Genomic DNA, 16,441 nt, shown 5'->3' with positions numbered 1-16,441 from the left:
AGAAGTGACTAATGCACAGCTGTGCAAACGTATAGTATCTGATTAATGTCAAAACCTCTTAGCTGAAACGGCATGATAATTAATCACTTTTTCATATTTTCTCAGAGGTAGCTATGAATGTGATCGCTTATTCATGAACCGTTGCAAATTCACACATTCATTTAAAGATTGAGAGGAAGTAAAAGCATGTAGAAATAATGAGTCACACCAACACAGTATTTAACATTTTTAACATGCTATTGCTTTATTGGAGCTCCAAAGTCAGCATGATTATATACGGATATTATATCTATAGACTAAAATGCATCTGTAGAGCTGGTGCAAGGCAAGCGGTGCAGGTATTTTGTCAAAATGTGGTGTGTTTTTTACTCGGCGTGTTCTTGTTCTATGTTGGGGGCCTCCAGCTCCTGGCTCGGGACCTCGCTAGGTGGATTCTTGCCCAGCTCCGGCTCCCCAGGGTGGGTGATCTCCTTAGCAGCCTCCCCCGAGCCTGCCATTACCTGGATCTCTCCATCCACGACTGCTTCTTTGTGCTCTGGCTGTTTGAATGGGCTTTCTTGGATTTCCTGGGCTTCACGGTGCTTAGAAGAATCTTGAATACTCTCTGTGCCTTTGCCGTCTACAGAGTCTCCAGCTGGCTTTTCATAGGTCTCCTCCCTCTGTTCCCTCGTCTCTTCATGCTGCTGAGGCCCAGCTGTGGTGCTGCCAGGGTGGGCCTGACCACCATGGTCCTCTACTGGAGACTCTTCCCCGTCATCCTCTGGGTCTGCATCAGGGGCTTCTTCTTTCTCTTGTTTTTCTCCAGTGGCCTCCAGCTCCACCTGTGCATAAATATGTAGAAAATGTCAGCAGTGAAATGAAATGATTAAAGGTTAGCTCGCTCAGCTTTCATGCCCCGTGTCAATACTGAATTTGCAGCATGTAGGTTCTCTCATAAGTGGAAACTCAAGAGGGATATTGAATTGGATGCAATCAGCTGATATTGTTCAGAACGTGTCTAATTTATAGGAATGGTTTGACATTTTGGGAGATGTGGTTAACTCTCGGCAATAGAGCTGGCCAGTATACTCTACTCTACGATATAGGCCTAGGTAATTTCATATCTCAATAACAATATATATCACGATACAGCGTGTTTTCTGGTAATTCAATGAATAAATAGACTATAATAAATAACCACATGTTTGTCCATAGTTAATTGCAAATTATTGCATATTTTTTATCTGTTTAAAATGTACCTTGAAGGCAGATTTGTCAAGTATTTAATACTCTTATCAACATGGGAGTGGGCAAATATGCTCAATTAACAACACAGAACAATGACAAATATTGTCCAGAAACCCTCACAGGTACTGCATTTAGCATAAAAAAATATGCTCAAATCATAACATGGCAAACTGCAGCCCAACAGGCAACAACAGCTGTCAGTGTGTCAGAGGAGACTCGTGGGTACCCATTGAACCCATTTACATTCACATATCTTGAGGTCAAAGGTCAAGGGACCCCTTTGAAAATGGCTATGCCAGTTTTTCCTCGCCAAAATTTAGCGCAAGTTTGGAGCGTTATTTAGCCTCATTTGAGACAAGCTAGTATGACATGATTGGTACCAATGGATTCCTTCGGTTTTGTACTTTAATATGACACCAGTATCTTCACTCTAACTTTAAAACTGAACCCTAAAAATCAAGTTGCGTTAAAGAAATTAGTGGTGTTAAAACGAATTTGCATTAACACGTTATTATCACGTTAACTTTGACAGTCCTAAGAAAAATATATTTATAGACATTTTTATATCATTCTAACAATATAAATTATATTGTGAGATTGCCCGGCCCTACTCGACAAGAAAGCAAATAAGCACATCTACCAAAATGTCAAACTGTTCCTTTAAATATAAATATAGATAATGCGATCACCTTTATGGGGATGATGATGGCAGCAGGAACGGAGGTTTCGGAAACTGGAGCTTCCACAGTCAGGATACCATCAACAGAGAGTGTGGATACCATTTTGGTTGCATCAATCTCAGCTGGGAGCCTGAAAACGAGAGGATCCTGTTTACAATATCTCTACATACTAAGTGCCACTGAAGCCGATCAGTGGCACATTTTTCAGATCAGTGAGCATTTTAGATATTGAAACAGATCCTCAATGCTGCATTCGTGGTTGCTTAAACTGTGGGTATGTCATCGTGTGAAGGTTAACATCAGTGTTTACTTTGCATACCTGTATTTCCTTGTAAAACATCTGGCAATAAATCCATGCTCGTCTGGCCTCTCCTCGTGTTTCCCTGGGGATGGATTACCGTTTATGGGGGAAGAATGTGAGGACACAGAGGAATCAGAGAAACCACTCAACACAGAAATTAATTTCTGCCACAGAGCTGTGATTTCCCCGAGCACATTATTTAAGCAGCTTTCTAATTTTGTTACATTCAGCTTCCTTCCCCCCATCAGTGTTTAAGGGGTTTACTCTGTGAACTGTGAGAGAAGTCTATTTAGATAACTCTGTTGGAGATAATAATATTAGATAGATAAGATTATTAATACTTTAGTGGAAACTATCCTGTGTGTAAAAGTAATTAGCAATGCTAATAAAGTGAACTTTTAGAGGTGTTTAATTAACAGCCGATGCTCTGTACCTCCGACCTGCAGGAATCCGTCTCTGACGCTGACAGAAATCTCCAGGGGAAAGAAGTGAGCCACTTCCAGGCTGACCCTCCACTTGTACTGCTCTTCGCTAATCTTCTGTCCGGGATGACGCATCGACCCAGAGATGTAGGGCACAAACAGTGGAGCGGGTATGCACCCCAGCCAGGAGCAGGCTGCCAGACTCCTCTGGAGCCAGTCCACATCCATCCACCGAGGGTCCCCCGGCTCCAGGAAGGGCGGCAGGCCAACATCCTGATTGAAAAGCCTGCTGGACTGCCACCATTTTCTCAGGGGGTACCAGGGGACGCTCTCGCCGGACCTCCCGCATGACAGCTCTGTTTTGGCCTGATCGCTCATGATTCAAGAAATCGCACAAAAACAAAGGAGACAATCCTATTTTGATGTATCTTTTGGACACTCTGCGTTGAAGTTTCAGCAATTAAAATCTCCTTAATGAGTGAGGGAATGATAAAAGAAAGAAAGTGAGAAGGAGAAATCTCAGAGGGGCTTTATATACTGCTCCTGTCTGTTTTAGCACTTATTAAGCACTCATGCCGATCCCATGAGAAGGGCGTGTGGGGCGATGGGTGTGGAAGGGAGGCCGTTACCTCTTGCTGGCCTGAAGAAGGCGGTAGACTAATTAGTCGTATTTATAACTTTTAAGGGCACGATGGCAAATAGCGAGCAGTTGGCTGTAGTTTGTGTTTGAACTGTTGCATTTGTTGCCTGAAGGCCGTTCTTCTCACATCCCAGTGAACTCTATTCTGTCAGTGGTGACTGGGCTCCTCAGTGCTGTCATGAGCCAGTGAGAGCGTCTCTTCCCCCTGTGTTTCACCCCTGAAAGGACACACAGCGGTTTGTCTGGAGCATGAAATACCTCAGCTAGAGGCCGAGGAGGGCACAAAATTATCTGTTTTGTGTTATCTGAAACGTTTCATGTGTGTGTGCGTTGAGCGTGCAAAGCTCCCTTCCACTCCATTTTTCTGTCGCTCGGCAGTTTCAACAGGATTATTATTGTTCCCTCTTTTATCAAGTGTGACAGACTTGTCAGTGTTTCATTTTTAGAGCCGTGTGCCCTGAGATCTCAGCATACTGTCCACTGGAGCACAAAACAGATTGAACAGATGTTTCTGACACTTTGTGTGATGCCTCACCCACAGATTCTGTCTGTAGGATATACTGTGAGAGGTTAAATTGGGTTTCACTGCTGCTGTTGCTGCTGCTGCTGCTGGAGTCGCCTGAAAAATTGGTTCCTCTGTTTTCAACCATCAATAGAGACTTCCATCCTGTTCACATTAAAGGCACATTATGCCCACGGTGCACCAAGATGTTCATGCTACTTTTCAAAACTAGTTTGGAAGGCTGAGGTGGAAATATAATTTGGAAAAACTGCATGAGAGATGAAACTTTATTCTCAAATTTGTCAGTTTTTCCTCAAATATATGACTTTCACCCATTTCCACACTTAAAGTTCCCATGAAATGAAACTAGATGCTTAAAGGGCTTATTGATATATTTTTTATGTAGACAAACATTTAAAAAAAATATTGTGAATGACCATACTAAAATAAAACATCCTCCTTGTTATATATGTAACGTTAGTTTGTGATATGAATAGGCGTCATGAGATGCTACTATGAGACGCCTCATTATATCACACTAACTAGCCAGACTTCCATCCAACCTGTTAGAATCCTTCATAATAAAGATCATAATTACCTGTTCAAATAGCAACCACAAATTTTAATTTATTTCAAACTAACCAAACAATGACCTCAAGTGTTAATAGCTTTGTGGGGCTGCAAAATATCGGCTGATTTAGGACTTTTGAGTGTCCACATAGTTAATAATTGTCACTTCCATGTATATATTCCTCGGCATTCTGGGAAGACTTGCAGGACTGGCTGTCAACCAAAATCCAACTACCTGCTCCTCTGACAAGAGAATATATTGTGTTTGGTATTAACATGAAGGACATTAAGAATGACTTGATATTGAACATCTGATACTGCTGGCAAATGTTTTCATCCACACATTCAAATGGAGGAAAATTAAACCCCTATTTTCCGTTTTCAAAAGGGACCTTATGGACAATCATCTCAGTGCTTTAAGACGAATGAAAGGACAACATGCAACGTCTCTCCTCAGAGCTTATGAAGAACTGAACATATATGATGATGACCCCCTAGAGCTACTATGGAAGAGTGCAGTCTTATTATTTATTTATTTATTTATGCATTTCTTTTTTGTTCCTTGAATTATTTTCTACCCCCTCTTTTATTTTTGTTATTATATTATTATTTTTTAAGTTATCTTTCCTAGAGACGTGTGCAGTCTTATTATTATTTATTTATTTATTATTATTTATTTATAAATAAATAATAATAATAAATAAATTATTATTAATAATAAATAATTACTATTATAAATAAATAAATAATATTATTATTATTTATTTATTTATGTATTTCTTTTTTGTTCCTTGAATTATTTTCAACCCCCTCTTTTATTTTTTTTATTATATTATTTTTTATAATTTAAGTTATCTTTCCTAACCAATTATGCCTTGTATGTTAAAAGTATTGAGTTCAGATTACAACGCCTTAATGTTTGTAAATTAATTTTCTTCAATAAAAAAAAAAGAAAAACAAAAGTCACTTCCGGGGTGAGCTTCATTTGCCGTTGCCATGGGAACCGCAGGTCGCTGGGCAACGCGTGGAGCTGAAGTTTGTAGAAATGTTTTTAAACACTTTAAAACTCCGTTTAATCACGTCTGTGACATGACACTGTTTCTATACAACGTTAGTTTACTTCTTAATGTACAAACTTATTATGATTAATCTGAATTCTACGCTGGATCCGTGACGTTTAGGTTCAGTAAAGCCTCAGAGCATCCGGGTCGGAAGGAGCCACCGGCCTCCCGGAGGAATCATGCCCGCTGACAGGTGCAGCTGAGCCCGCAAGGCTGAACCGGAAGCGCCCTGGAGACCCAGTGAGACACCCAGACTTCCATCACAGCTGGAAACTAAACCAGTGATTCTGGACAACGTGGGACAACAACACGTGGGAAAAGGTATTTCAGTTACTATCTTAAATAAACCTGAAAAATTGGTTCCTCTGTTTCAACCATCAATCGAGACTTCCATCCTGTTCACATTAAAGGAACATTAGTACACTTAGTATTATTATTATTAGTAGTACACAATACACTTGGAAGGCTGAGGTGGAAATATAATTTGGAAAAACTGCATTAAAGAGGAAATGGATTCTCAAATTTGTCAGTTTTTCCTCAAATGTATGACTTTCACCCATTTCCACACTTATGTATACAAATATAAAAAGAAAAAAAAAAGAATAATACATCCACAGAGATTTTGGAAAGGTGTTGAATAAAAGCATGTTTTTTCCCTGAAAAAAAATATTATGACTTTGAATTAATCATTTTAAAAATGTTGGTGGGTCCAAAATTAATGTTTTGTTTATCTCTGTGGAAGATGTCTGACATTTGCTTCCCACTTCTAAGCTTGTGAGCCAACAGTAAAACAACGTTGGTATCCAGTGGTATCTCTCGGTCAGTTAGTGTGGAAAAAAATGATAAATTGCTGGCAACAACTTGTTGTGAAGTAAATGCATGGCTATGGACCAGACACAATGGCGTTGTCAGTCCAAAACGGCGGTAAACCAGTGCTTCTGGACAATGTGAGACAACAACACGTAGGAAAAGGTATTTCAGTTCTTATCTTAAATAAACTGCATGATTTCAGTCAAATTCAATACAGTTTGTTTTGTTTGTCTTTGTGTGTGTAAAAGGAGACTTTCTAATATCTTGCCTTTCCCCACACCCTCTGTAAACACATCATCACCAAATCATTTTGATGCCTTGAATCAGGATTAACTTCAAAGATGGCTGGCAGTTTATTCATCTCAACCAGAATTAAAAAGGGCTCATTTGAAGGAACTCTCTCGCTCTTTGCTATCTTTTTTTTTCTTTTTCTAACAACTTCTGATTCATCCCATCCCATCTGGCCGCTGCCAAAGATCAGAAAGTCTTCATGGTCCCATTACACTCTTGCTTTTCCTCCCCTTGAACTGCTAATGTCCCTCTCAAGTGATATTTCCATATCTTTCTGCGTATATGTGTGTGATTCCTTTCATTTCATAGCAGGGGCTTCTATCGCTCATTCATCAGTAACGCCAGCTACCCCCTCCACTCCCCTCTCAGGGCTACACAGAGCAGTCCCATACAAGATCAGTCGCTTTTTAATGGACACTGACCGCCCTCAAGCACATCAAGTGTGTCGCAAATTAACAATTTTCTAGCCCAGATGAAAACACATTTTCGGACTTGTAGTCAAAGGATGGGAAACACACCCATGACCCAGTTTACTTTAACTGTCCTCAGCTTGTTGGAGAGGATCTCAGAGTTAGTTTTGAAGGCCCGGTGGGCTCTGCAGAGTCAGTTTTCATAATCAGCAACACAGATGCTGTGTCTGATCCCCCCCAAAGCCTACTAACAAATGAATTTGAACTAAGACATTGCCAATTGTACGATGATTACAGTCACCTATGCTCAGGGGGAGGGCTCAGCAGAGGCCAGTCACAGCGACTCATGAGGCTTCAAACAGCCCGCTACGGATCTACGGGATATTAGCAGCTAATGCATCAAGGGGGATGAAGTGTCAAATGGCTGGTTTGTTCCTGTGGACACTGCATTCATCATAGTTATTGTAAGGTTGGCTCAGTCGCTGAGGCTGGCCGGCGAATAGAGAGAGTCCATATCAGAAGTGACACATCAGAATGGACTGGCTTATCTATGGAAATATATTTTTTGGAAAGCCGTTTTACAAGTTATTGCAGCCAGCAATGAGTCAGAAAGAATACGGAGTGATGCTTGAACCTCGATCTAACATAAAACGATGCTATTGGGAGCAGAAATTCATTCGCTGAATTGGTTTAGCCATGCCTGTTGCCAATCCATTGTCTCTATGACTACAGTGAACAAGAATTGCCCCGCATACACTGTAAATCACCAAGGAGGGAAAACAAGGCAATCTTGTCTTCTGCAGTTTCCTGCTCTGTGTTATTGCATTTACAATGCTTTTGATTCAGCTCTCTGCGGTGCTGTTAACACAAATGCAATACTAACAGCATTGTTTGATGTATGTGTGTTGCTCCTGGGGGTTGATGGAAACACCGTACACAGGCTAAGGCACAGACCATTCCTTAAAGTATTAGTTTTTTTCCGTTACATGTATGTATTGGAACATGCATTTTCTGTATCCATATGCTGGGGTCTCTATTCTCTGCGTCCACTGAAGTAGCAGAAAGGCAACAACGGTGTCCCGGTTTGACTCGAAAGAGATTTGCAGCAAATGAGCTCATCCATCAGCAGAAGCGTGTGGGGACAAGGGGATGATGAGGAGGAGGAGGGTGAGGAGGAAGATGAGGAGAGACGGTGGGGCGGAGCAGGGGCCGAGGAGAGGCAGGACCGCTCAGAGAGACGCCTCGCAGTGAAATATGACGGCCGTGGCATTTCCGCGCTCTCAGGCACCTTCTTTTGTCCTTTGGATGTTGCAGCTTGAAGACCTGAGCTCAGCTTGGTCCTTGTCCAGTTCTTCTGTAGCTTTGCCATAAATCTAAAAAAAGTCATGACATTTAGGGAGTAGCATTTTTAACTGCATTAACCTTCACCCATTCAGCATTTACTCTCAATTTTCTTTAACCCCTTTGTATGCAGTTTTCCCCTCTTTTCCCAGATTTAAGGTTGGAAATCATCCTGTCTGACAGTATCACATATATTCTGTATGAGTTTGTTCCAACTCTTCATTGAAGATATATCATATTTACAGTGAGGGAAATATTCAAACCCAAGACTTTTCTACATATTCATGGCTGCACCATCAGTAAATGGAAATATTCTAGATGGCTTGTGCATCATTTTATACACATTTCCACCAAAAATTCAGCCCCGATATATTTGGTATCTTTGGAAACTTTGGGATCTCCTCTAGCATGTTAAATATAGCTCTGTGAGTTTGAACTGCGTTTGGCTACACAGCATGGTTTTGTATCAGCTGACCTACCGTAGGTTCGATGCAGTTTAACCTGTAGGCAACCTCCGGGTCTGAAAAGTGAAGTCAATGCAGAAGTGCCTTAAACTACATTCTTTCTAATAGCCAGCAGGGGGCGACTCCTCTGGTTACAAAAAGAAGTCTGATTGTATAGAAGTCTATGAGGAAATGATCCTACTACTCACTTGATTTATTACCTTAGTAAACATTGTAAACATGAGTTTATGGTCTCAATCGCTAGTTTCAAGTCTTCTTCAATACAGCATGATGTTCATTTGGTAAATTATGGTCCCATTTAGTGTCAAATAAACCATAAAGCAGGGGATGCTTTAGGGTAGTGATACCTTGTGATTGACAGGTCGTTACCACGCCGTTGTCCGGTCCGGGAGTTGTCCGTGTTTTCGTCTTACAACTTTAACCCCCCCTAAAAGTGGCTTCAGTGTTCGGTTGTGCTTAGCTCCACCCTCTCGTGTCACTTCTGGTTGCAAAAAGACGGCGATGGCCAAAATGCCGAACTCAAGGCTTCAAAACGGCAGTCCACAAACTGATGGGTGACGTCTTATATTCAGTCTCTGAGTTTAACGGGTTAATTTAGCATGGTTACGAAGGCATTTGAGCCAGTAAGTGAAAAGTGAATCTGTGGAGGCCTGAACAAAATGAAGAAGACTGATCGGGAATAATAGATGATCTTTGGCTTGCTTTTTAGTCATTGATCTGTGGTCAGAGTTTGAGTGGTGGCTTGATTAACAGTTGTGCCAGCTCAGCTGTCATCAGTAACGGAAGACTCTCCTGGGTAGACTTTGCCGTTTTAAAGTCGAAATAGCATTCTTGGTGATGTTGCAGTAAATACTGCAAAGACAGACGTATTTCATTTAACTTGCCAATACTTTAGATACTGTAGTAGAGCTACTCACTCCTATAAGATCCGAAAATAATCTTATATATAATTGCAAATGAAGGGACACTTTCCAGAGTAATTTTTGTTCAAAAAACAAGATGGACTTCTAGACATCGGGTCTACCCACTGCTGTTACACATGTCAAGCTTTCCATTATGCGTTTCACAACAATAGCTGTTGCAGATTCACCACTCAAAATTCTGCTGCTTGATTATGGCAAAAATCCTAATCACGATTATTCTGGTCAATATAAGATCACGATTATTCAACACGATCACGAGGTATTTAGAAAGTTTGTAGGCTACATTTTAACTTCTACGACCTTCTACGTAGGTCACAGTTTGATCCCGGTATTTGTGCACAGTTGCAGATAAAGATCAGTATACACTAATATTATTAGTATTACACTATCAGTAGAATTAGATTCCAGTGTTGGCTGAGTGGGGTTGTTTCCGACTTGTATGATCCAAACATTTCCAATAACTCATTGTAAAGTTACTGCGGGCAAAAAACTGTTTGCTCTCCAGCTTGTCACACACAAAGGGAGGCCCGCACCTGTATTATCGGGACGGTCTAGCAGCAATCTAACAGCACTATAAATTACAATTTATTTAACCACAATAACAAACATTTTGGCTCAGCTTTTCTTCGATACAAGTAAAGGGGGCTTCAAGGAAAATAGGTTGGGAACCGCTAGTCTATAAAATGGTGAAAAATGTCAATCAGTGTTTCCCAAAACCCAAGATGACGTCCTCAAATGTCTTGTTTTGTCCACAACTCAAAAGATATTCAGTTTACTGTCATAGAGGAGTAAAAAAAAACAGAAAATATTCACATTTAAGTAGCTTACAAAATTCCTCAAACTGATAAATCGATTATCGAAATAGTTGGCGAATAATTTGATAATTGACAACTAATCGATTAATCGTTGCAGCTCTAGTTGTATACTGATGTAATTTAGGTTTTAAGGATTTGTATGGTGTCTATATGATTTTAACAGCTTGAGACCATGTTGGAAATAAGTGTTCTTCTCACTTTAACATGTGTTATCCCTGTGATTTAAAGTGTTTTGTAGATGCCTAAATAAGTAAAATGAAAAATCTGAAGATAAAAAATCCTCATGATTATCCAGGCCAAGCTAATGCCCCTTCGCCTCCTCTCTGATGATCTATTCATAGGCGACTAGATGACCCACCGAAGAGAGTCGACCCATCCATTAACAGCAACCCTCCAGATTCCACAGGAGGAAGTAAGGTGTGACTGTTAATCATTAACCCACATTTATACTCCTCTCTCATCCTGTTATCTAATTCATATTGCAGAAAAACACCAGTTTATCTTGCATAAGGAGGTTCTTTTACTCATTGCAGTTAATTATGTAGAGATTAATTGCCTGATTATCTGTCATTTCCATACGCAATGTCATATTAGAGGCACAATCTTTGCTCTTGGCCCGCCGCCCAATTTGCCTCTGCAGAGGTCACATGGGGATGCGGCAGAGTCTTTCATGGGTGAAAAAGTGCTCTGAGCTCCAGAGCTACTCAGAAGACAAAAACATAATGGCTGCTTGTCCTTTTCTTTTTATGTCTTTGTTTTTCAGAGTTTGCCAATTTGCCGTGCGCAGGCTGGAAAAAGAGCAGATATGGTTACCCTGAGGAAGCATCTGGGCCACACCAGGTGAACGTTACATCTGGGGGTGTTTAAGCAAATATGGGACGAATGAATCCCTTCTGTTGATGTAAACATGTGGTGTCTAGCTGCTTTCTCCCCTGAAACAGATGGGGACTGTAGTAGCACCTATTTGTGGAAAAAGTCACATTTAACAGTAGTAAAAAGGGAAATCTGCAACAGTTTGCTCACTGCAGGTATGCTCAGCTTTCTGTGTCCTGCAGGCAGTGGAGTACTGGCGCTGAAAAAGCTGTGGCATTTGGTCCGGTGTGTACGTGTGTGAGTGTGTGTGCAACCCTCTAACCCCACCACAGGGTGTAGAGACAACATCCTCTGGGGGCAGCCAAGGGTACTTCCAACCGGCTGACATTTCTGACAGCCTCTGATAGAGCCCAGTGTGTTGAATTATTCATACAGGTGTTATGGGGAAAGGTTGCCATTTTCACTGGAGATACTAACCCCCTGATGAATTGTGGCTGTTTATCCCCGTAAGTGAATACAGTAGTAATGATTTGGGGCTGTGATGCCTTTTAGGCCAAATGGCAGCCCATTCTCTGTCGGCTCACATGTTGAAAGCTCATACATCTCACTGTTTGTCTGGCCGGAGCAAATCTCTTAAACTTAATCAGCCTGGTTTTGTTTTGAAGCTCTGGCAGTTGGGTGGAAACACTTGACACATAGTCAGCAATTCCATATTTCATAATGAGTGTCTTAATGGAAATACTGTATGACCCATCTGATAATTACCATTATCTCCTCTCACCTCAGTAATTACTCTGAAGGGTCAGTTCACTTCACAAAAAACATATTGTTTCACTTATCTCTTGTGGTATCTAGCCTATAGGAGATACGTAAGGGATAATGTACAGCGAGACGGCCATTATTGTGAAATAAACCCCGACAGGGCGATGTGGCACCCCGACGCAAAGCAATGACCCGCTAGTTGTACATTATCCCGCTTATTACACGGCTACTTACTTAAGAAATCAATAATTTGACACAAAAATGGTGCTCCAGAGTCCGAGATCAGAACTGCAGCCATAGCAACAGTTTGTTATACATAGCAACGGTCTGCTATAAAGAAATAACAGCTCTTGGTCGGAGGAGGAGCCGCTGCTGCCGGGCGCGGAGCTCTCCACCTCCCGCCGGAGCTTTGACTGCAGGTTGAAGGCGGCCAGAAACTATCTAATGCACACTGCAGTACCTGGCTAAATGGAACCGGGGTCACCATGTTTCTTTTTGTCAAGCTTGTCCGACCTAGTAACAGTAACTAAGGAGAGGGGAAGGGGAGGGAGGGGGGGGGGGGGGGGGGGGGGGACGTAGGATCGGCCTCCTGGCTCCATATCCATATTTAATGGATAGATATGAGAGTAGTATCGATCATCTCATTTAACTCTCGACAAGAAAGCAGGTGTATTAACCAAAATGTCAAAAATATTCCCTCAAAGGACTTTCTAATGCGAAAACGTTGGACAGCGAGGTCTTTGTATTATCCAGAGTAACCTGGTCATTGTTTTTTGTATGCATTTTTTCCATGTTTTGAACAGCACAGTCACACTTAATGCCAATATCATGTACATGCTACTGAATTATTTATCCATTCACTTGCAGCTATACAATTCACACAAACTATATGCAAAGAATCTAAATTCTCTGAAATGCATCACTTTGCCCAATTAACTTAATCAATGCTGTGCTGTAGGGTCTAGTGTCAGTTTTGTTTGACAGAAAATATTTATTGTTAATTGGTTGGCAGGTGTCCGTTAACGTTATATCAGGACCGCTCAAATATAGTACATAATACAGTTTAACCACCACTTCACCACTATACAGTATTTAACTCTATAGTAATACTTACATAACTATGATGTTAAATTGACTGCAAACAAAGATTTGAAAACTGGATGATTTGAACACAACTTTTCCCTTTTTCTCATCTCTGAGAGGCGGTATACATAAGTGCAATAACACTCTGGGACATCCAGATATAGAAAATAATGTATCCTGACAAGTGAAAACAATTTCCTTTCACTTGTCAGGATCTTCATTAATTCAATTCATGTCAAGAGGAGTATGGAAGAGTAGTGTGAAAAAAAATCATTGGAGCTCTTTGATTAAAGTCTGAATTCCGAAAAAAAATCACAATTCTCAGATTAAAGCACAAAAATATCAGAAAAATGGGATGACAATATTACATAGTGTCAAATAATGTATTTCATATTGCCCTAATCCTCCTCTGTAGGACGGGGATTTGTCACTTAATTCAGGTAATCCCAAAAACACAGTCACAGCTGTAATAATTGTCTCCATTTCAAGATGAGGTGGAAATTAGGAAACGCATTTAAAGATATTCACTTGAATTTGATGGGTTCCTACAGCACAACTGTCATGTTCTTTACATCGTGATTTTTTTTTTTATACCATGCAAGCAGTCACTAATTTCTGTCACAATATGAAACTGTGGTGCTCCATGAAATTATCTGGTGTGCAGTGGAGTCCAGTTTGGTTTCGTATTTCTTGCTGTTTCTTTGCTGTTTTGTCTCAGTAGACACTACAAAGCCCAATCAGAATTTTGAGCGCCTTGCCGGTGGCACTCTGTCATTTATGACTGCGCCAGCTTGTGTTGTCGTGGTCTGCCATTTGTCTCTGGCGATGTTGACATGAAACATCCTACGCTGTCTTGTCAACACTACTGCGAGTCCTGTTTCTCATCACGTTGCGGTTGACAGACAATACTTCCCATGTAGCATTCTTCTGCTGGATTTATAATTAGGATTTAATTATGAAATGTGTTTGAACTTGTTTACGTCATGCTGCAGTGGCCTGTGTATCATCATTCCCCAACAAAATTCACCATGCTAAAGGCTTTAATCAGCCTAACCCAACTTACCTCCTCCTGCCTTTCTGATAGCAATTGCTGGACTTCTCAAAACTTCCTCAAACTTAATGATGACGAAACGGTAATTGTGTTCCCAGTTCACTTTCGCATTGATTTTAAAATTGTATTGTCGACCTCCAAGGCTTTAAATAACCAGGCCTGATGAAAGACCCACTGACCCCTTATGAGCCGGTGCACCCTCTTAGATCAGCTATTGTGAAGAATTTATAGGATATTAAATCTTTATCTCTGAATTAGCGGAGCTTTGTTTGCGGATATTCTTAATAAAACCAACTCTACTGTAGGGAGGAGGAGCACAATTTACAGCAAAAATAATGTTTTTTTTATTGTTTGCACACACTGTAGCCCTGCTGTTCTTGAGATGCAAATCAGCTGCTCCTTTGGCCGTGGTTACACACACCCTCAAGCAGGTAGCTCTGTTGTAATGGGGTCGCAAATCCATGCCATGCTGGGTTGACGTGCTGAGTCAAACCAAGTCGAGCCAAACCAGCACATGTGTATGGAAAAACCCTAATAGTGGCCTTCTGAGCGTTCCCAGAGCTGGTGACTAAGGGCTATCGGGCTTTTACTGTCCCTTATTTACCTGCTGGAATTAGGTCTGCTAAATCTATCACTACTTTTAAACCTCTTCCCAAAACTTTCTTCTTTAAAAAAGCTTTTATCTCTGTGTGAATTTTATTTCATTGCAATTTATTTATCTATATTTTATATTATTTTTATTGTTTTACTGTATTTTTTTGTTGTTGTGAACCACTTTGTAATGTTGTTAAGAAAAGTGCTATACAAATCAAGATTATTATAATTATTATTATTATTATTATTATTATTATTCATAACTTGTGCATAAAAAATCACGTATTTGAATTCATGCTGATGTGAGAGTAGAGCTGATGAGTAGATTCAGAATAGAGCCATAACATCTTAGTTGGTCTAATCACTGTAAAGGTGCCTCACCTACCACAAACCCTATCTCTTTTGTTGCCTGGCAACAAGCTGCCACCCAAAGGCTCCCATGATCTGATCTGTTAAAAACTGTCCCCTGCACCACCACCACCACCACCACCTTCGCCCCATGCACAAATGTCTACATTTGTTACATTGCAATTAATTTCTAACCACCGATCAAGCCTCCCTTCCACGCATTGTCATCTTTAATGAGCTTTTCAAGCCAGGCTCTGATTTGTGGTCATGATTCACTCTCACAAAGAAGGATAACTTGTTATTGACTGGAGGGACAGACGGTGGTGATGAGAAAAGGCATAATGGGGTTTCACTTCAGAGCTTCTTGGCTTTCAAACACAAAAGTTTCATTGTGTGTTTACGTATTGATGACACATTGCTTCTCCTCAATGCCTTTTGTATTTTCTTGTCACACCAAATGCTGCAGCCTGTCATTGACTCTTTTTTTCTGTCAGCTCCTTTCTCTCTCCCTTCCCTTCAGCATATTATTGTTCAGCTTTCATGTTACATTCAGACACAAACAAACATTTGTGCTTGTGGTGCATCAAACACAAGAAGAAAAGACACCCACTTGCCTGCTAGTTAGAAGATATTAATCAATACAAAAAAACATTAGCTGAACTGAAGTGAAAGAGTCACTTTAGCACAAAGAGCTAACAAAATTAGTCACGTCTGAGGCAAGGTCACCGAGCCACCTCCCACACTCTTGGCAGCCGGCAGCGACTCCAGGGAAAAACTTTTTGCACATTTGAAGCCACGAGTCATTAGCGATGCTGATAGAACCACACTTTAATTAAGACTGCTGCATTTTGGACTTAGATGTCACATCTGAAGATTAATAAGTAATATCAGGGGTGTGGTGGTATGCAAATAGAACAGACATGCCTCCGAGCTAAACTGGTGCTCTCTGTGTATCACCGAATAGAGCCAAATTAGCATGCTGGAACACTGCACAGTGCTCTGTGCCCCCCTCCTAGGCTGAAGTGCTTGGCTCTACTTGTGGGCGAAATATTACCAGCCAGCTGCTCGCTAGATAACAAATAAGAACGGGAGCAGCAGAGGGTTGGAGCATATGCAGGCCTTTGTGCCTTTTTGCTTGTTTGGTTTCACCCTTGCAAAAAATCCAGCTCGCCTGCAAAGGAAAGGTCACGAATATATTGTAAGGTCACCGTGTCGCTGACCCTCACTCCTCTTCTTGTTGGTTTCTTGTAATCAGGAAATTGAAGCTGCATCTTGCTGTATTCACCGTGAGTTGCTCTGGGCAGCTGGGTTGGCCAAATGATGTCGAACAAAC

The 16,441-nt window shown here is 41.0% G+C and overlaps 1 protein-coding gene across 1 annotated transcript; it reads right to left on the bottom strand.

Annotated features, from left to right (window-relative positions):
- Window positions 1-218: 218 nt before the first annotated feature.
- On the bottom strand, window positions 219-3,123 carry si:dkey-1k23.3 (heat shock protein beta-1). Its single transcript, XM_037777837.1, has 4 exons — window positions 2,642-3,123; window positions 2,227-2,290; window positions 1,917-2,037; window positions 219-821 (listed from the first exon to the last, which is right to left on the bottom strand). Exons 1-4 carry the CDS (start codon window positions 3,006-3,008, stop codon window positions 366-368), a joined length of 1,008 nt encoding a protein of 335 aa, XP_037633765.1. The 5' UTR covers window positions 3,009-3,123; the 3' UTR covers window positions 219-365.
- Window positions 3,124-16,441: the final 13,318 nt, after the last annotated feature.

The sequence above is a fragment of the Sebastes umbrosus genome, chromosome 8, assembly GCF_015220745.1.
Source record: "Sebastes umbrosus isolate fSebUmb1 chromosome 8, fSebUmb1.pri, whole genome shotgun sequence".
NCBI classification, from domain to species: Eukaryota; Metazoa; Chordata; class Actinopteri; order Perciformes; family Sebastidae; genus Sebastes; species Sebastes umbrosus.
Note: the sequence above shows the minus strand (reverse complement) of the source record. Positions and strands in the feature narration are given on the sequence as shown.

Coding starts and splice junctions, on each gene's coding strand:
- si:dkey-1k23.3 (XM_037777837.1), bottom strand. CDS start 3,008: ATGAGCGATCAGGCCAAAACAGAGCTGTCATGCGGGAGGTCCGGCGAG. Junction 2,038..2,226: donor TGTTTTACAAGGAAATACAG/GTATGCAAAGTA, acceptor TCTCGTTTTCAG/GCTCCCAGCTGAGATTGATG. Junction 822..1,916: donor CCATCATCATCCCCATAAAG/GTGATCGCATTA, acceptor ATTTATGCACAG/GTGGAGCTGGAGGCCACTGG.